This window comes from Somniosus microcephalus, chromosome 9 (genome assembly GCF_052327205.1).
Source record: "Somniosus microcephalus isolate GS21.2 chromosome 9, FLI_Smic_1.0, whole genome shotgun sequence".
In the NCBI taxonomy this organism is placed as follows: domain Eukaryota; kingdom Metazoa; phylum Chordata; class Chondrichthyes; order Squaliformes; family Somniosidae; genus Somniosus; species Somniosus microcephalus.
The window spans coordinates 61,270,012-61,290,987 of NC_140995.1; the positions used below are offsets into that span (position 1 = coordinate 61,270,012).

Here is a 20,976-nt window from a genome sequence, read left to right on the forward strand (position 1 = left end):
TAGAAGGTTGAGAGGGGATCTCATCGAAACCTATAAAATTCTGTCAGGCCTGGACAGACTAGATGCAGGAAGGATGTTTCTGATGGCCGGGGAGTCCAGAACCAGGGGTCATAGTCTAAGGATAAGGGGTAGGCCATTTAGGACTGAGATTGTAATGTATGTACCTTTAAGAGAGGAACTATCTTTTACAGCCCCTGTATACTGCAGTACCAGTAGTGACCACACCTGTATATAACACCGTGCAGTAATTAGTACAGTTAGTTCCAGCATACCCTCTGTTCAGTAAACACCTGTTATTACCGTTCTCCTGCAGTCCATGTGTTATTGATACGCGGACAGTACAGTGGCGACGAGCAGGTTCAAACTCACCTGCAGTACTGCATCACCTCACGGGGCTCCATCCCTGAAAAGAAGCTTCTTGGAAGTCGAAGCCAGAGCAACGGGTGTCGACCGTGGGCAACCGCCCAGTGATCCACCGGAGTTCAGAGAATCGCAGGGGAAGCTGTGGAGAGCTGGGCTTGGTTCTCCAGTCAAGGTGTTCCAGCAAATCGGGCTGGTAGCAGGTAGTGCGCTGACCCTTCCCGGACTGTGGCGGGCTAGAGCTCGATCGAGCGGCTCTGCAAGGGGGCCGAGCAGCGTCATCGGGAAGAAAAAGAGAGAGAGAGGGTGGAGTGCACAGGGCGCGGCCGGTGCTCAAGAGCCGGGCAGCGTTAAAGAAAATAAAAAGGGGGGAAGAAAAAGAGACGCGCAGTGGACAGCGTCGAAGAAGAATAAAACTAAGAAAATTAATTAACAAAAGAGAGACGCGCAGAAAGCCGCGGGGCGCCGCCATTACTATTTAGAACGCTAGGAGCAGCATTGGCAGCAGGGGGAAGAAGGAAAAGCGCGGGAGGCGCCATTTTAATCCATTGGGGAAGAAGGAAAAGTGCGGGAGGCGCCATTTTAAACCACCCAAGATGCCGAAGAGTGGCAGCATCACTGCTTTCGACAACGAAATAGAAGACTGGACCATGTATGTGGAAAGAATTGAAGTGTACTGCAAGGGAAATGAGGTGGCTGATGAAAAGAAGGCGTCGGTATTATTGAATTTGATGGGCGCAAGAATGTACGGCCTATTGCGGAATTTAATTACCCCAGCTAAACCAATGGAGAAAAACTTTGAAGAGATTGTCAATATCTTACAGGAACATCTAAACCTTACACCGCTGCTGATAGCAGAAAGATTCAAGTTCCATAAAAGAAACCAGCACAAAGACGAGAGTAATGCTGACTATCTTACGGAACTACGCAAGTTATCGAAACACTGCCAGTTCGGAACAGGACTGGCAGATACCTTAAGGGATAAGTTTGTCTGCGGGCTCCAAAGTGAAGGAACCCAGAAACGACTACTTTCGGAAAAGGACCTTACGCTAGAAAAGGCTTTCAGCGTTGCAGTATCCTATGAAGCAGCAGCACGGGGAGCTGCGGAAATACAACAGAAACCGCAAGAATATAGCACCAATGAAATGGCATATGGAGCAGAAAAGTGCTATCGCTGCGGCAGAACAACCCATGACCAGAAGGATTGCTGGTTTAAGGACAAAGTATGCAGGCAATGTGGAAAAGTGGGACACATAGCACGAGTCTGCAGGTCGGGAAAGAAAACCAACACTAAGGAAAAGTACAAGAAAGTACAAAAGATGACGGACAGTAGTTCAGAAGATCAGAAGAGTGATAATGACTCCGGGAGCAGGAGACTCAGTTGTCTAAAGTTACACAACGTGATCGCAAAGGCGTAACGACAACGATAAAAATTGAAGATAACGCAAACCCAAAATTTTTTAAGGCCAGACCGGTACTGTATGCGATCCGCCCAGCCGTCGAAGCAGAGCTGGAGAGTCTGGAGCGTTCGGGTGTGCTGTCTAAGGTGGACTGGAGCGAGTGGGCCACACCCATCGTTCCTGTAATGAAGAAATCATTGAGCAGCAAGCCTGGGGAGCCGAAGAAGGTTCGCATCTGTGGGGACTTTAAGGTAACTGTGAACCCAGTCCTTCACACAGTACAATATCCACTTCCGCGGATAGAAGATATTTTCGCCTCACTATCTGGAGGGAAACGCTTTACGAAGATTGATCTGGCCCAAGCGTATCTACAAATGGAGGTAGAAGAAGCACCTAGAAAATACCTCACGATAAACACTCACAAAGGTCTTTACCAGTACAACCGACTGGTATTCGGGGTAGCATCAGCTCCGGCTATTTGGCAGAGGGCGATGGAACAAGTCCTGCAAGGGATCCCGGGACCCAATATTATTTGGACGACATCCTGGTTACGGGCGAAAATGACAGTGAACACCTTGCCAACCTGGAGCAGGTGCTCACTAGATTACAAGAATATGGGCTACGAGCCAACCGCCCCAAATGCGAGTTTTTCAGGAAACAAATCTCGTATTGTGGTCACGTGATTGATGAAGAGGGGTTACATTAGTCCCCAGACAAGATTGAGGCAGTAGTCAGGGCTCCAGCACCGGAAAATGTGTCACAACTGAGGCCGTTCCTCGGGTTGGTGAACTACAACATAAGTTCTTGCCAAATTTGTCTACAATTCTGCACCCACTGAACGCCCTGCTGCAAACTGGAGTAGCATGGAAATGGAGTGATGAGTGTAAGCGTGCCTTTCAGAAATGGAAATGCCTAATCACTTCAAAAGAAGTATTGGCCCACTACAATCCAACACTACCGATTCCGTTGGCATGTGATGCGTCTCCCTACGGCATTGGAGCGGTGCTGTTGCACAAATTCCTTGACGGTTCAGAGAGGCCAATAGCCTTTGCGTCACGCTCGTTAACCTCAGCCGAGCGTAACTACGCCCAGATTGACAGGGAGGCTCTCAGCTTGGTGTGGGGGGGGGGGGGGTGAAGAAGTTCAATCACTATCTGCACGGGCAGAAATTCACCTTACTGACTGATCACCAGCCTCTTGTCTCCATTTTTAACCCAAAGAAGGGCGTTCCGGTGATGACGGCGCAACGGCTGCAAAGATGGTCCCTTTTTCTAGGGGCACATCAATACGACATAGAGTATAAGGGCACGAAGCAGCATGGAAACGCTGATGGGCTGTCGCGCCTGCCGCTGCCTACGATGGAGGAAGCACCTGCAGTGGACCCTGTTGAGATATTCCATTTGACCATAGTCGAATGTCTACCTGTTACAAACTCAAGTATAGAGAAGGAAACCCAAAATGACCCGACACTCTCTCGGGTCTATGATTTGACGGTGAAGGGATGGCCAGCACATGGCGACTCACTGTTGCCAGCATTCTCGCCAAGGAGAGAACAGCTGTCAGTGTGCCGGGGGACCTTGATGTGTGGATCCCGAGTGGTAATTCCACCCAAGTTGAGAGATAGAGTGCTCAATGAGCTTCATGTGGGTCATCTGGGAGGGGTAAAAATGAAGAACCTAGCCAGGGCGTTTGTGTGGTGGCCGGGAATCGATAAAGAAATCAAGGAAATGACCAAGAGATGCACAGGATGCCAGAAAGTCCAAAATGCTCCACCACAGGCCCCGCTACACCCATGGGAGTGGCCCTCATCTCCATGGCAATGGGTACACATTGATTTTGCTGGTCCATTTATGGACTCAATGTTTTTAATCGCCGTGGATGCACATTCGAAATGGCCAGAGGTCATCAAAATGTCCTCCACCACCACGGAGAAAACTATTGCAGTCCTACGGACCATCTTCGCCAGGAATGGCTTGCCAGAACAGATTTGCTCCGACAATGGACCACAGTTTGTGTCCGAGGATTTCCAGAGGTTTTTGAGGAATAATGGGGTAAAGCATTACACATCTGCCCCATATCATCCAGCCACAAATGGATTGGCTGAGAGGTTTGTTCAAACCTTTAAAAAAGCAATAAAGGCGATGTATAACGACAACATACCACTGCAACACAAGGTGGATAATTTCTTGTTTGCTTACCGGAATGCGACACATGCAGTCACCAACCAAGCTCTAGCCATGATGTTCTTTAACCGAAGGTTAAGATGTCGCCTGGATTTGCTCAAACCAAACATAAGACGAGATGTTGAGAATAAGCAATTCCAGCACATCAATGAGAAGCCAACCAGGAGCTTCAAGATAGGGCAACCAGTCTTTGCCCGTGACTACCGAACAGAAAAATGGCAGCCAGGAATGATATGCACATGGCAGGGACCACTAATGTACACAGTGGACGTCGGAGAGAGCATCGTGAGACGCTATGCTGACCAGATTCTAGAGTCACAGGAACAAGTCAAACCCATACCACGATCATATGCACCTGGTGATGAACCCAAAGTACAGATTGCGTGTACCTCAGAATCAGTGGTATTGGAAGCTGACGAACCAACCAATGACAATGAGCCAGAATCGACTCCGCCGCAAGAACAGGATACTCGAGAAAGACGCTATCCAGACAGGATCATGAAGCCTCCTCAAAGACTGAATTTATAAATGATTACTTTCAGCTGATGTATATAGTACAAAGAAAATTGTAATTGTAATTAGTTATTATTTAATTGTTAAATGAATTATGTACTGTTTATCTAAAAGGGGAGGAATTGTAATGTATGTACCTTTAAGAGAGGAACTATCTTTTACAGCCCCTGTATACTGCAGTACCAGTAGTGACCACACCTGTATATAACACCGTGTAGTAATTGTACAGTTAGTTCCAGCATATCCTCTGTTCAGTAAACACCTGTTATTACCGTTCTCCTGCAGTCCGTGTGTTATTGATACGCGGACACTAAAGAGATGAGGAGGAATTTCTTCACCCAGAGAGTGGTGAACCTGTGCAATTCTCTGTCACAGAGGGGGTGGAGGCCAGTTCATTAAATATATTCAAGAAAGAATTGGATATATTTCTTAAGGCTAAAGGGATCAAGGGGTATGGGGAGAAGGCAGGGACAGGGTACTGAATTTGGATGATCAGCCATGATCTCATTGAATGGCGGAGCAGGCTCGAGGGGCCGAATGGCCTACTCCTGCTCCTATCTTCTATGTTTCTATGTCCCTCCACTCCTTGTCCCTCCTCTCCCTGTCCCTCCTCTCCTTGTCCCTCCTCTCCTCGTCCCTCCACTCCTTGTCCCTCCACTCCGTTTCCCTGCACTCCTTGTCCCTCCACTCCTTGTCCCTCCACTCCTTGTCCCTCCTCTCCTTGTCCCTCCTCTCCTTGTCCCTCCTCTCCTTGTCACTCCTCTCCTTCTCCCTCCTCTCCTTCTCCCTCCTCTCCTTGTCCGTCCTCTCCTTCTCCCTCCTCTCCTTCTCCCTCCTCTCCTTGTCCCTCCTCTCCTTCTCACTCCTCTCCTTCTCCCTCCACTCCTTGTCCCTCCTCTCCTTGTACCTCCTTTCCTTGTCCCTCCTCTCCTTGTCCCTCCTCTCCTTGTCCCTCCTCTCCTTGTCCCTCCACTCCATGTCCCTCCACTCCTTTTCCCTCCTTTCCTTGTCCCTCCTCCCCTTGTCCCTCCACTCCTTGTCCCTCCATTCCTTCTCCCTCCTTTCTTTGTCCCTCCACTCCTTGTCCCTCCTCTCCTTGTCCCTCCTCTCCTTGTCCCTCCATTCCTTGTCCCTCCTCTCCTTGTCCCTCCTCTCCTTGTCCCTCCACTCCTTGTCCCTCCTCTCTTTGTCCTCCCACTCCTTGTCCCTCCACTCCTTGTCCCTCCTCTCCTTGTCCCTCCACTCCTTGTCCCTCCTCTCCTTGTCCCTCCACTCCTTGTCCCTTCTCTCCTTGTCCCTCCACTCCTTGTCCCTCCTCTCCTTGTCCCTCCACTCCTTGTCCCTCCTCTCCTTGTCCCTCCACTCCATTTCCCTCCTCTCCTTGTCCCTCCTCTCCTTGTCCCTCCTCTCCTTGTCCCGCCAATCCTTGTCCCTCCACTCCTTGTCCCTCCTCTCCTTGTCCCTCCACTCCTTCTCCCTCCTCTCCTTGTCCCTCAACTCCATGTCCCTCCACTCCTTTTCCCTCCTTTCCTTGTCCCTCCTCTCCTTGTCCCTCCACTCCTTGTCGCTCCACTCCTTCTCCCTCCTTTCCTTGTCCCTCCACTCCTTGTCCCTCCTCTCCTTGTCTCTCCACTCCTTGTCCCTCCTCTCCTTGTCCCTCAACTCTGTGTCCCTCCACCCCTTTTCCCTCCTTTCCTTGTCCCTCCTCTCTTTGTCCCTCCACTCCTTGTCCCTCCTCTCCTTCTCCCTCCTTTCTTTGTCCCTCCACTCCTTGTCCCTCCTCTCGTTGTCCCTCCACTCCTTGTCCCTCCTCTCCTTGTCCCTCCACTCCTTGTCCCTCCACTCCTTGTCCCTCCTCTCGTTGTCCCTCCACTCCTTGTCCCTCCTTTCCTTGTCCCTCCACTCCTTGTCCCTCCTCTCCTTGTCCCTCCACTCCTTGTCCCTCCACTCCATGTCCCTCCTCTCCTTGTCCCTCCACTCCTTGTCCCTCCACTCCATGTCCCTCCACTCCTTGTCCCTCCACTCCGTGTCCCTCCTCTCCTTGTCCCTCCACTCCTTGTCCCTCCACTCCTTATCCCTCCTCTCGTTGTCCCTCCACTCCTTGTCCCTCCACTCCTTGTCCCTCCTCTCTTTGTCCCTCCACTCCATGTCCCTCCTCTCCTTGTCCCTGCACTCCTTGTCCCTCCACTCCTTGTCCCTCCTCTCCTTGTCCCTCCACTCCTTGTCCCTCCACTCCTTATCCCTCCTCTCGTTGTCCCTCCACTCCTTGTCCCTCCTCTCCTTGTCCCTCCTCTCTTTGTCCCTCCACTCCATGTCCCTCCTCTCCTTGTCCCTGCACTCCTTGTCCCTCCACTCCTTGTCCCTCCACTCCTTGTCCCTCCTCTCCTTGTCCCTCAACTCCGTGTCCCTCCACTCCTTGTCCCTCCTCTCCTTGTCCCTCCTCTCCTTGTCCCTCCTCTCCTTGTCCCTCCACTCCTTGGCCCTCCACTCCTTGTCCCTGCTCTCCTTGTCCCTCCACTCCTTGTCCCTCCACTCCTTGTCCCTCCTCTCCTTGTCCCTCCTCTCCTTGTCCCTCAACTCCGTGTCCCTCCACTCCTTGTCCCTCCTCTCCTTGTCCCTCCACTCCGTGTCCCTCCACTCCTTGTCCCTCCTCTCCTTGTCCCTCCTCTCCTTGTCCCTCCACTCCTTGTCCCTCCACTCCTTGTCCCTCCTCTCCTTGTCCCTCCACTCCTTGTCCCTCCACTCCTTGTCCCTCCTCTCCTTGTCCCTCCTCTCCTTGTCCCTCCACTCCTTGTCCCTCCTCTCCTTCTCCCTCCACTCCTTGTCCCTCCAATCCATGTCCCTCCACTCCTTGTCCCTGCACTCCTTGTCCCTCCTCTCCTTGTCCCTGAATTCCGTGTCCCTCCACTCCTTGTCCCTCCTCTCCTTGTCCCTCCTCTCCTTGTCCCTCCTCTCCTTGTCCCTCCACTCCTTGTCCCTCCTCTCCTTGTCCCTCCTCTCCTTGTCCCTCCTCTCCTTGTCCCTCCTCTCCTTGTCCCTCCTCTCCATGTCCCTCCTCTCCTTGTCCCTCCACTCCTTGTCCCTCCACTCCTTGTCCCTCCTCTCCTTGTCCCTCCACTCCTTGTCCCTCCTCTCCTTGTCCCTCCTCTCCTTGGCCCTCCACTCCTTGTCCCTCCACTCCTTGTCCCTCCACTCCTTGTCCCTCCTCTCCATGTCCCTCTTCCCCTTGTCCCTCCTCTCCTTGTCCCTCCACTCCTTGTCCCTCCTCTCCATGTCCCTCCTCTCCTTGTCCCTCCTCTCCTTGTCCCTCCACTCCTTGTCCCTCCACTCCTTGTCCATCCTCTCCTTGTCCCTCCTCTCCATGTCCCTCTTCCCCTTGTCCCTCCTCTCCTTGTCCCTCCACTCCTTGTCCCTCCTCTCCATGTCCCTCCTCTCCTTGTCCCTCCTCTCCTTGTCCCTCCACTCCTTGTCCCTGCACTCCTTGTCCCTCCTCTCCTTGTCCCTGAATTCCGTGTCCCTCCACTCCTTGTCCCTCCTCTCCTTGTCCCTCCTCTCCTTGTCCCTCCTCTCCTTGTCCCTCCACTCCTTGTCCCTCCTCTCCTTGTCCCTCCTCTCCTTGTCCCTCCTCTCCTTGTCCCTCCTCTCCTTGTCCCTCCTCTCCTTGTCCCTCCTCTCCATGTCCCTCCTCTCCTTGTCCCTCCACTCCTTGTCCCTCCACTCCTTGTCCCTCCTCTCCTTGTCCCTCCACTCCTTGTCCCTCCTCTCCTTGTCCCTCCTCTCCTTGGCCCTCCACTCCTTGTCCCTCCACTCCTTGTCCCTCCACTCCTTGTCCCTCCTCTCCATGTCCCTCTTCCCCTTGTCCCTCCACTCCTTGTCCCTCCAGTCCTTGTCCCTCCTCTCCTTGTCCCTCCTCTCCTTGTCCCTCCTCTCCTTGTCCCTCCTCTCCTCGTCCCTCCACTCCTCGTCCCTCCACTCCTCGTCCCTCCACTCCTTGTCCCTCCACTCCTTGTCCCTCCTCTCCTTGTCCCTTCACTCCTTGTCCCTCCTCTCATTGTCCCTCCACTCCTTGTCTCTCCACTCCTTGTCCCTCATCTCCTTGTCCCTCCTCTCCTTGTCCCTCCTCTCCTTGTCCCCCCTCTTGTTGTCCCTCCTCTCGTTGTCCCTCCACTCCTTGTCCCTCCACTCCTTGTCCCTCCACTCCTTGTCCCTCCACTCCTTGTCCCTCCTCTCCTTGTCCCTCCACTCCTTGTCCCTCCTCTCCTTGTCCCTCCTCTCCATGTCCCTCCTCTCCTTGTCCCTCCTCTCCTTGTCCCGCCGCTCCTTGTCCCTCCTCTCGTTGTCCCTCCTCTCCTTGTCCCTACTCTCCTTGTCCCTCCTCTCGTCCCTCCTCTCGTTGTCCCTCCACTCCTTGTCCCTCCACTCCTTGTCCCTCCACTCCTTGTCCCTCCTCTCCTTGTCCCTCCACTCCTTGTCCCTCCACTCCTTGTCCCTCCTCTCCTTGTCCCTCCTCTCCATGTCCCTCCACTCCTTGTCCCTCCTCTCCTTGTCCCTCCTTTCCTTGTCCCTCCTCTCATTGTCCCTCTTCTCCTTGTCCCTCCACTCCTTGTCCCTCCTCTCCTTGTCCCTCCACTCCTTCTCCCTCCACTCCTTCTCCCTCCACTCCTTGTCCCTCCACTCCTTGTCCCTCCTCTCGTTGACCCTCCAATCCTTGTCCTTCCTCTCCTTGTCCCTCCTCTCGTTGGCCCTCCTCTCCGTGTCCCTCCTCTCCGTGTCCCTCCTCTTCTTGTCCCTCTTCTGCTTGTCCCTCCTCTCCTTGTCCCTCCTCTCCTTGTCCCTCCTCTGCATGCCCCTCCTCTCCTTGTCCCTCCTCTCCTTGTCCCTCCTCTCCTTGTCCCTCCACTCCTTGTCCCTCCACTCCTTGTCCCTCCTCTCCGTGTCCCTCCTCTCCGTGTCCCTCCTCTCCTTGTCCCTCCTCTCCTTGTCCCTCCTCTCCTTGTCCCTCCTCTCGTTGTCCCTCCTCTCCGTGTCCCTCCTCTCCGTGTCCCTCCTCTCCTTGTCCCTCCTCTCCTTGTCCCTCCTCTCGTTGTCCCTCCACTCCTTGTCCCTCCTCTCCTTGTCCCTCCTCTCCTTGTCCCTCCACTCCTTGTCCCTCCACTCCTTGTCCCTCCTCTCGTTGTCCCTCCACTCCTTGTCCCTCCTCTCCGTGTCCCTCCTCTCCGTGTCCCTCCTCCCCTTGTCCCTCCACTCCTTGTCCCTCCTCTCCTTGTCCCTCCTCTCATTGTCCCTCCACTCCTTGTCCCTCCTCTCCTTGTCCCTCCTCTCCTTGTCCCTCCTCTCCTTGCCCGTCCTCTCCTTGTCACTCCACTCCTTGTCCCTCCTGGCCTTCGTAGCGAGAGGGTTTGAGTACAGGAGCAAGGATGTCTTGCTGCAGTTGTACAGGGCCTTGGTGAGGCTGCACCTTGAGTATTGTGTGCAGTTTTGGTCACCTTATCTGAGGAAAGATGTTCTTGCCATGGAGGGAGTGCAGTGAAGATTCACCAGGCTGATACCTGGGATGGCAGGAATGACGTATGAGGAGGGATTGGATCGATTGGGCTTATACTTGCTGGAGTTTAGAAGATTGAGAGGGGATCTCATCGAAACCTATAAAATTCTGTCAGGCCTGGACAGACTAGATGCAGGAAGGATGTTTCTGATGGCCGGGGTGTCCAGAACCAGGGGTCACAGTCTATGGATAAGGGGTAGGACATTTAGGAATGAGGCGAGGATGAATTTCTTCATCCAGAGAGTGGTGAACCTGTGGAATTCTCTGCCACAGAGGGGGTGGAGGCCCGTTCATTAAATATGTTCAAGAAAGAATTGGATATATTTCTTAAGGCTAAAGGGATCAAGGGATATGGGGAGAAGGCAGGGACAGGGTACTGAATTCGGATGATCAGCCATGATCTCATTGAATGGCGGAGCAGGCTCGAGGGGCCGAATGGCCTACTCCTGCTCCTATCTTCTATGTTTCTATGTTTCTATGTCCCTCCACTCCTTGTCCCTCCTCTCCTTGTCCCTCCTCTCCTTGTCCCTCCTCTCCTTGTCCCTCCACTCCTTGTCCCTCCTCTCCTCGTCCCTCCACTCCTTGTCCCTCCACTCCGTTTCCCTCCGCTCCTTGTCCCTCCACTCCTTGTCCCTCCACTCCTTGTCCCTCCTCTCCTTGTCCCTCCTCTCCTTGTCCCTCCTCTCCTTGTCCCTCCACTCCTTCTCCCTCCTCTCCTTGTCCCTCCTCTCCTCTCCCTCCTCTCCTTCTCCCTCCACTCCTTGTCCCTCCTCTCCTTGTACCTCCTTTCCTTTTCCCTCCACTCCTTGTTCCTCCTCTCCTTGTCTCTCCACTCCTTTTCCCTCCTCTCCTTGTTGCTCCTCTCCTTGTCCCTCCATTCCTTGTCTCTCCACTCCTTGTCCCTCCACTCCTTTTCCCTCCACTCCTTGTCCCTCCACTCCTTGTCCCTCCTCTCCTTGTCCCTCCTCTCCTTGTCCCTCCTCTCCTTGTCCCTCCTTTCCTTGTCCCTCCACTGCTTGTTCCTCCTTCCTTGTCTCTCCTCTCCTTGTCCCTCCTCTCCTTGTCCCTCCTTTCCTTGTCCCTCCACTGCTTGTTCCTCCTTTCCTTGTCCCTCCTCTCCTTGTCCCTCCACTCCTTGTCCCTCCTCCCCTTGTCCCTCCTTTCCTTGTCCCTCCACTCCTTGACCCTCCACTCCTTCTCCCTCCTCTCCTTGTCCCTTCTTCCCTTGACCCTCCACTCCCTATAAAGTGGTGCAGCTCTGCAGGTACTGCCCGCATTCAAATACCCTGCCCAAGAAGCCATTCTTCATCTGTCAGCCTGGATGGTGGGGCTATACAGCAAAGCTAATGTAGGCCTGTGATGATGGGGCGATAGGTGAGCGGGACTTGTGCGGGATTAAATATGGGCAACAGAGTTTTTGATGAGGTGAAGTTTACGGAGGGTGGAAGATGGGAGGCCGGCCAGGAGATCACTTGGAATAGTCAAGTCTCGATGTGACATGCATGAGGGTTTCAGCAGCAGATGGGCTGAGGCAGGGGCGGAGATAGGCGATGTTACGGAGGTGGAAGTAGGCGGACTTGGTGATGGAGAGGATAAGGGGTTGGAAGCTCAACACAAGGTCGAATAGGTCACCGAGATTGTCTATAGTCTGGTTCAGCCTGAGACAGTGGCCATGGAGAGGGATGGAATCATTCGCGAGGGAACAGATTCATTCCAAGGTCCTTGAATTATCTGTGGTTTTGACCTATTACTGAGTTCTTCTCCCTGATGAGGTCCCTCAGCCAGTGAGATGCAGGGCAGAAAATCTCGGGTGTGTTGTCAACAAGATTAAGTCCATTGATTTCAGAAACTACCCTATTGCGCCATCTTGATCAATGGGCGCCATGATTCTTAGATACTTTACATTGGCTGACAATTCTTTTTTTAAGTTGATAATGGATTTTGACTTGCCTTTAGTCATTTGTGAGTTCCTTTAAATTCTATTTCCTTTCACTTGAGAAATTCTCTTTTGTTTCTCTTATGTGAAATGTTAACTGCAATCCTGATTCAAAATGTGTATGTCAGCCTCTGAGCTGGAGATGAATACCTAACTGCATACCAGCATCACCTGGTGACGCAAATAGAACTGTCAAAACACAAAGCTTCACAGAATGCCACAATCCTGGGATCTTGCCAGAATTAAATTCGGAAAGTGAAATTCATGTTTTTTAAAATTAAGTATCAGTCGTATGCAAAGTGAGCACAGAGCAGAATCCACCCCCGCCCTCTTAACAAAAAGTTGGAAATTAATTGTCAAAGTTTTATGCAGTGTGAACAGACTGACTGCTGACATTTTGTTTTTATTTATTCGTGGGATGTGAGCGTCACTGGCAAGGTCAGCATTTATTGCCCATTCCTAATTGTCCTTGAGAAAGCGGTGGTGAGTCGCCTTCTTGAACCGCTGCAGTCCGTGTGGTGAAGGTGCTCCCACAGTGCTATTAGGTTGTGAGTTCCAGGATTTTGACCCAGCGATGATGAAACAACGGCGATATACTTCCACGTCAGGATGGTGTGTGACTTGGAGGGGAACTTGGAGGTGGTGGTGTTCCCATGCACCTGCTCCCCTTGTCCTTCTAAGTGGTAGAGGTCACGGGTTTGGGATGTGCTGCTGAAGAAGCCTTGGCGAGTTGCTGCAGTGCATCTTGTAGATGGTACACACTGCAGCCACGGTACACCGGTGGTGGTGGGAGTGAATGTTTAAGGTGATGGACGGGGTGCCAATCAAGCGGGCTGCTTTGTCCTGGATGGTGTCGAACTTCTTGAGTGTTGATGGAGCTGCACTCATCCAGGCAAATGGAGAGTATTCCATCACACGCCTGATTTCTGCCTTGTAGATGGTGGAAAGGCTTTGGGCGTCAGGTGAGTCACTCGCTGCAGAATACTCAGCCTCTGACCTGCTTTAGTAAGATCACATATTTCCATTCTGGCCTAACCTCTAAAGGAATTGGATACCAGTGTATTGTGTTGCAGCAAGGCATTATCTTGAGCCTGCAATTCAACGGCTGTTGGGGTAGATGTTGCAAGTTGAGGTTTCCGGAAATTTGGGTGTGTCATGAATCAGGTCCGATGGGTCTCACTTAGAGAGTTTACAGGGTGGCTAGTGTGAGAAATGCAAAAACATAAGAAATAGGAGCAGGAGTAGGCCATTTGGCCCTTCGAGCCTGCTCCACCATTCAATATGATCATGGCTGATCATCGACCTCATCTCCAATTTCCCGTCCTATCCCCATAAGATAGTCACTAATAAATCCAATAGGGAATTCAGGAAAAGCTTCTTTACCCAGAGAGTGATGAGAACGTGGAACTCTGTACCAAAGGAGTGGTGGAGGCGAATAGCATAGATGCATTTAAGGGGAAGTTAGATAAGCACCTGAGGGAGAAAGGAATAGAAAGATATGTGGATAGTGGGAGATGATGAGGGGTGGGAGGAGGCTCGGGAGGAGCATAAACACGGGAATAGAGCGGTTGTAACTGTTTTTGTGCTGTAAATACTACAGTATGTAATACTCTGTATCTGGATATACTGTGCTTGACTGAGCATGCTTGGTGTTGACACTAGCATCTTAAGGGGGTGGAGTTGACCAGTTCCAACTTTAACCCCTAGACCCCAGATTTTGCGTGTGTTACCGACAATATTTGAAGAGTTGCAAGCAGGTTGAGATGGCCTTCAGATGTCCTGATAAGTGTAGATGGATGTGATCACTGTTTTATTTACTTAAATTCTTGTGAAACAATTTACAGCTTGCAGGATAATCACCAAATGCTGAATCATTCCGGTTCATTACACTGGGGCAGCTCGGGGTGTCCAAGTGACAGTCCAAGGCATGAAGCTTCATCACACCACGATACCTCTACTGGTGCCACACACTTTTTTGTAGATGAGCTCGGTAAGTATTCCCTGGAGGTGATTAAATGCAATTCTGTTTATGGCATGGAAACTGATGGTGTGTAGTTTATAAAAGTTAGATTGAATGAATGGTCAGGCACAGATACGATGGGCTAATGGCCACCTGTGCTGTATGATTCTATTGTAGGAGCATGGGACTAATTGGATAGTTCTTTGAAAGAGCCGGCACAGACATGATGGGTTGAATGGCCTCCTTGTAACATCTGGCAGAAGTGTTTGGCAGTTTTAAATAATGCTTTGAATGGTTTTAAAAGGAGTCTGATTACGCCAACAAAAAAAATGCAAACGTGCATTTTCCCTGATATACTGGGCAGCATTTCAGATCTCTCTTCAAAGGGTTTATTTTGTTCCAGCAATTTGTTACTAATTCTACAACAAAATATAACCCAACTTTTTTCCTACTCACCTGTCAAACGGTTCTGTCTGTAGCTGCATTTATTTTGGGCTGATTTATTTTATGTTCGTAAACTATGAGTCCCAATGTTGGTGTATTTGAATCAGAATTACTCCTCATTCACATATCTTTTTCTAAATTAAAATACTTTCAGCTTCTCTGTTGCAAGGTGGGGTCTATGGGAAATATGTATTAATTTTTATTTGGAAAAGGCTTATACTCGGTGGGTAAGCTTCTGCTTTTCCCAATTCTCTCTTCTATTTCTTGCTGTTCAGGACACCTTTCACTGGTTGAAATGGGGGCAGGATCTGTAACTGATCCCTAGAGGCCACTGTGAGGTATTCTAACAGATTTACCATCTGATTTCCTTCCCTTCCCGTCCGTGGGGAAATGCCTTCGATTGGCATCTCTGCCTGAGATCAGGAATGCAGTGTGCCAGGAATCACAAGCAGGGGCTGTGGTACCGGACATCGGAGTATGAATGAGCTGTGGATTTGCTCTTCCCATTTATCAGTGTAAAACCCTTGCTCTAATACCACTGCAATGTGTTGGTACTATGGGAAAGAATTCACTGGTGACCAAAAAAGACTAAACAAGGGACTACCCTTCAATACTTGGAATCCATACAACAACAACAACAACGTGCATTTATATAACTCAGGGCCTAGGCAGCTGAAGGCACGGCCGCCAATGGTGGAGCGATAGAAATCTGGGATGCTCAAGAGGCCAGAATTGGAGGAGCGCAGAGATCGCAGAGGGTTGTAGTCTTGTAAGGCTGGAGGAGGTTATAGAGATAGGGAGGGGCGAGGCCGTGGAGGGATTTGAACACGAGGATGAGAATTTTAAAATCGAGGCTTTGACAGACAGTCGAGGGTTCAGTTTGAGATGAAGGGAATGGTTAAATACTGTGTCATTTTATTCCTAGGGGAGGTAAGGTCATACACATTTGGTGCTGACAGCAGAGGTTTTGAAAATTCATTGGATCAGCCTCCAAGTTCAGAACATATTCAAAGTTCATGGTAAGTCTGATTTTCACAACAGTTCCACAAATAAGATAGAATTCTGAGATTGCAGCATTTTAGATCAACTCAGGAGACCAACAATCCTATATGAAAACAAAGACTTGTATATCGAGCCAGGAGAAAGTGATAAATTGATCACTGTGCCCAGCTCTTGGAAAAAGCACAATGGAATGTGTTAAGAGCTTGTTACAGGTTGTGGATGATTGACTGGTGCCGTGTTGTGCAGCTCCAGAGGCCCGTCAGAAGCAGGGGTTAAAGTGAGCTGGGATCGTCCTGTGCTCCGGGTCAGCTCTTGTTTGACTTGGCACCAAAAGTGAGTGTCATCGCTTAATATTCTTGAGATTTCCATTTGCCTTTTCTAATCGGCTGTTGCATCTCACAAGAATATGATACCTGGACTCTGGGGGCTGGATTTTACCAGCCCTGAGGAGGCGGGTTTGGAGGTGTGACTGCTGGCAAAATCAAAAAGAATGGGAGCGGGTCCTGAACCCACTCCCAATCCACCTCCAAACAATCTTCCTGGGAGTCGGGTCCCCGATTTGCACAGGGACCCGACTCCTAGCGGCGGGAAGGGGATTATAGCCACTTAACTGCCTGTTAACAGGTAGTTAACAGGCAGTTAACAGGCTTTTTCCCATTTTGAGACTTCTGCTGCGGACTTCCTGACGTCAGGGAACCCACACCAGGGTAAGTGAGGTGTGCTGTGGGTCTGTTGTAATGTTTGTGTATAGATGACAGCTGCAGAAGTGGTGTGAAGGATCCAATGGGACACTGGTGAGTGTCAGAGGTAAGGAGATGTTGGGAAAGTCATTTTTAATGTGTTTAGATTTTTCTGTAGGTGACAAGCTTTGAAGTGTTTGTGTGGCCTCACCTCATTGGGAGAAATGACAGATCGCTTCTGTAACCTCACCTGCAGCTGCCATCTGTTTTATCCTAAGGAGAGAGTCATTGGAGAGCCTGGGTGAAAGAGCTCACCTTTGTACAGTGATTGTCAGTGTTTGACAGCACCTCAATGCTGTCAAACACTGACAAATCATCTGTCAAAAATAAATGCTACATGTCTCTTTAAGAAAAGCGGCAGATGAAGCGTCATCAACTGACGTCACCTGACACCGACTTTCTCTTAATTGGCCGGCAAGCCCGCAGGGCGGGCTTAACAAGGCCAATCTGGTTAAAATAGCGTCTGTGCGTCGGACGTCGCTGGGGGCGGAACTCGAACCCGAAGGCAGCAGTCCCGCCCCCAACTCGTCTCGGCAGGTTAAATCCAGCCCTTCCTGTGCACTCCCAAACCAGTCACTTGCGAGTACGGTTAGGATCACCACTAAGCTACGGTTCACACTGTTTATTGATGCTTCACAGTGATTTGACATACTAGTGGAATGTTGGCCTTTATATCTAGAGGACTAGAGTACAAGGGGTTAGAAGTTATGCTACAGCTATACAAAACCCTGGTTAGACCACACCTGGAGTACTGTGAGCAGTTCTGGGCATCACACCTTAGGAAGGATATATTGGCCTTGGAGGGAGTGCAGTGTAGATTTACCAGAATGATACCTGGACTCCAAGAGTTAAATTACGAGGAGAGATTACACAAACTTGGATTGTATTCCCTGGAAATTAGAAGATTAAGGTGTGATTTAATCAAAGTTTTCAAGATGTTAAGGGGTAGGGTAGATAGAGGGAAACTTTTTCCGCTGGTTACGGAGCCTAGGAGCAGTGTTCCCTGTAATATTTATTTGGGCCGCGTGGTCCCTTTAACGAGCTGTGCGGCCCTTTCAAAATTCCGTGCATGTACGGTTTTTTCAATTTAAAAGCTGGCTCACTGGTTGCACAGGACCCCTAGAGGACTGCGTGGCCGCGCAGCTTAAAGGGGACATAGCCTAAAAATTAGAAACAAGCCTTTCAGGTGTTAAGGTCGCAAACACTTCTACACGCAGAGGGTGGTAGAAGTTTGGAACTCCCTTCCGCAAATGGCAGTTGATGCTGGATCAGTTGTTAATTTTAAATCTGAGATTTTTGTTAACCAAAGGTATTAAGGGATATGGGCCAAAGGCAGATATATGGAGTTAGGTCACAGATCAGCCTCCTGTTCTTATGCTCCTAAATGCCAAGTTTACTATTGCCCCAGATCCCTTTACGCTGCATCCATTGGAAGTTATGACATCCATTCTTCCTTCAGTGGGGATACCTTGCATTTTATCCCTGGATGCTTCCCTCAATTTGACTCGCACACCACCACCCCCCCTGTTGTGTATGTAATATGTGTGCTACTTTGAACCTATGGACAGGACTGCACTACTTGTAGGGCGTAGTGATACGCAGTACCACTCCTGGCCATAGGGGTATAAATAGTACTGTGGGTACTGATCTCCCCTCAGTTCCCGCCTGTGGGCATGAAGTAAAGACCTACGTATAGTCCCTACCTCCAACCAGTAAAGACCTGTTTTATTGTTACTGATTAAGTCTGAGTATTAATTACTTGAACAACTCACAGATTTAACACTGGCGACGAGTCTGATTCGGACCCTGCGGCAGTCACTCCACGGCAGCTTCGTCCACAGCCAGGACGTTGCAGAGAGGTTTCCACCCTCTCCACCCCACTGGAAGACATCCTGACCTCGGAGCCTCCATCGGCGACCGTCAGCTTCTTCTCCAGCTTGGTGGTGGGTAAGCCGTTGTCTGAGCCGGGCAGCGACGCGACAGGCAGTCGACCGCGTTGGCCGCACGAACGGGGCTGGGGGAGCTGGAGGAATAGGGCGCGAGAGCCGCTTCGAGCGGGAGGCGTTTCAACAGAGCGATCGCATCCGCTGATAAGGGCCGCACTCGGGCGATCGCGGCGAAGATAAGGGCCGCACTCGGGGGCTGAAGGGAGACGGCGTTGGGGGACGGGTGAAGACCGCCAAGCGCGGGAAAACCGCCATTTTGTGGGCGGAGGACGACGGCAAGAGCGGGAAGCCGCCATCTTTGATAACAAGTAAAGAAAATAAAATCTGAGAAATTGCAAATCTACAATGCCTAAACACGGGAATATTAGCACCTTTGATAGTGACCTCGAAGATTGGGCCATATATGTTGAAAGAGTAAAAAATTATTGTAAGGCCAATAAAATTCGTGACCAAGATAAAGCTCTAACATTATTAAATTTAATGGGTGCGAAGACATACGGGCAATTGAAACACCTGTTATCACCAGATGAACCGGCGGATAAGACGTTCGATGAGATTGTTACTGTCCTGAAAGATCATCTAAACCCCACGCCGCTGATGCTAGCGGAACGATTTAAATTTTACGACAGAAGGCAGCTACAGCATGAAAGCAATGCTGAATATTTGCTGGAATTGCGTAAATTAGCGAAATATTGCCAGTTTGGAACGGGACTGACAGAGGCACTTCGAGACAAATTTGTGTGTGGTTTATTTAAACAGGATACACAAAAGCGACTGCTCGAGGAGAATGAGCTGACGCTTGAGAAGGCGGTCACTATGGCAGCAGCACACGAAGCCGCAGCGAGAGGCACGGCAGTAATGCAGCTACGGTCACCGGAGCTCAGTGCACACAAATTGGGTGTGAGTTCTGGCAAATGTTATCGTTGTGGAAAGACAACGCATGATCAGAACCAGTGTTGGTTTAAAAACCAAGAATGTAGAACTTGTGGTAGGCTTGGACATATAGCTAGAGTATGCAGGTCAGCGAAGAAGACCAGCAACAAGAAGTCACCGCAAGGAAAATACGCAAAGGTACACAAGGTGACCGAACAGGAGTCCGATTCAGACGCTAGCAGTAATGAACTGGCTAGCTTAAGAGTACTCAACGCTGGTAAGGGTGCAGACCTCCAGACAATTTGGGTCACTCTTCAGATAGAAGGAGTCCAAGTAAAACTGGAATTGGACACTGGATCGGCATTGACGGTCATAAATAAGAAAGATTACGGAAAGTTATTCCAACATATTCCCCTACAGGATACGGGGATTATATTGGAAACATACACGGGGCAAAGAGTGTACCCCATCGGGAAAATAGAGGTTGCAGTGGTCCACAAGGGCGAAGACAGTCAAATAATGGACTTATATGTGATATCTGAAGGAGGTCCTCCACTACTAGGACGGGAGTGGATTAGGAAAATGAATATGGACTGGCATTTCCTACAAACAATAACGAGTGAGAACTCGGTGAAGATAGTCGGCCCAGACTCTGGAACGGATGATGGTAAGCCCAACTCAGGTGCAAAAGACAAAGTTTCAGCACAGAATTCCACTGAGCAACAACAACATAGTTTAACTGTGGATTCTGAGTCTGGCAAGTCTACTGATGTGCCCATTTCTGAGGGACACCGGGCTCGAACTCAACTCCATTTCAAACTACAACAGCAATTAGAACAAATGCTTCGCCGTTTTGAGCAAGAGTTGAATGCAACGAAAGAGTTCTTTGATATAGAGTTGGAGAATCTGGAAAGACAACAGAAGCAGCTGATGGAGAAAATGGAGCAGGAGCACACAAAACGTCTGATGTCAGAGGAGTTAACGGTCAGCCAACTCCTGCATATGCTGAAGGACAGGACTCTGAAATGGGAAAAACTTGAACATGAACTTCAATATTCAAACGAAAGGGGTTCGGAGCTCTCAAAGGTTATTGGAAGAGCTGAGGTGGCAACACAGACTGAGATGACTGCAACAGAGCAGCCCTTGGATGCCAAAAGTACGCTGACTCACGTCAACGTAGAACAACAGACCGCTGAAACAGCTGCTCCGGTAGAGGGATTGCATAGTCCGATCAATCAATCTCCAAAGGAAGTTGAAGTATTAAAATCACAAATGAGGTCACTAGTAAACGACTTGCTGAAAGCCCAGAAAAAGCTGGATGCAGAGGTACACATGAAGAAGTCTCTTCAGGAAAGATGTCTGGATTTGGAACAAGAGCTGGCTAACGTCCAGCTGGGTATGGAGGAAATAGACGACCCTCTCACTGGTCTAGATCAGGACGACACCGAATATTACTATGTCCTGTCCTGCCCAACTTGTAACTTCGACTCCCACCATACAGAAATCATGGAGGAGCACCGAAAGTCTACGGAACATCGGGAGAAGGTGGCTCTACTACGGAAAAAGGAGGAAGAGAAGGAGGAACTGCGCATGCAGCTGGCAGCTGACAGTGGAGCCCAGAGAGTCTCCAAGAAGCAGAAAAGGAAAAGTCGAAACAGAAGATGACCCATCTGAACCATTATTACCTCTACCAGATCACACACGTGGTCCCTCCGAACGGAGCCAATTCAGTTCGGAAGCTCAAACTGTTAAATCCATGGAAGGACTATTGAATGAGTCACTCCAGCAACGTGAACCGACTACACCACAGAGATTGAATCTGTGAACTGTTTTCCGCAGAGAATGAATCTGTGACCTGTTTTGACATGAAGTTATCTATGTTATTCTGTTATGTAAACCTGAAGTTATATATGTATATATGTTATTACGTTATGTTAAATGGGGAGATGACTGTAAAGCTAGGAAGGGAGGAATGTTGTGTATGTAATATGTGTGCTACTTTGAACCTATGGACAGGACTGCACTACTTGTAGGGCGTAGTGATACGCAGTACCACTCCTGGCCATAGGGGTAT

At 50.2% G+C, this 20,976-nt stretch overlaps 1 protein-coding gene across 1 annotated transcript in view; it reads left to right on the plus strand.

Moving 5' to 3' along the window:
* The window catches only part of pcnx2 (pecanex 2), a 946,160-nt gene that overhangs the window by 227,306 nt on the left and 697,878 nt on the right, over positions 1 to 20,976 (plus strand). The window contains exons 7-8 of the mRNA XM_085996657.1: positions 13,782 to 13,927; positions 15,267 to 15,360. Of these exons, the coding sequence (XP_085852783.1) occupies positions 13,782 to 13,927; positions 15,267 to 15,360 (240 nt within the window). The remainder of the gene's footprint in view (positions 1 to 13,781; positions 13,928 to 15,266; positions 15,361 to 20,976) is intronic.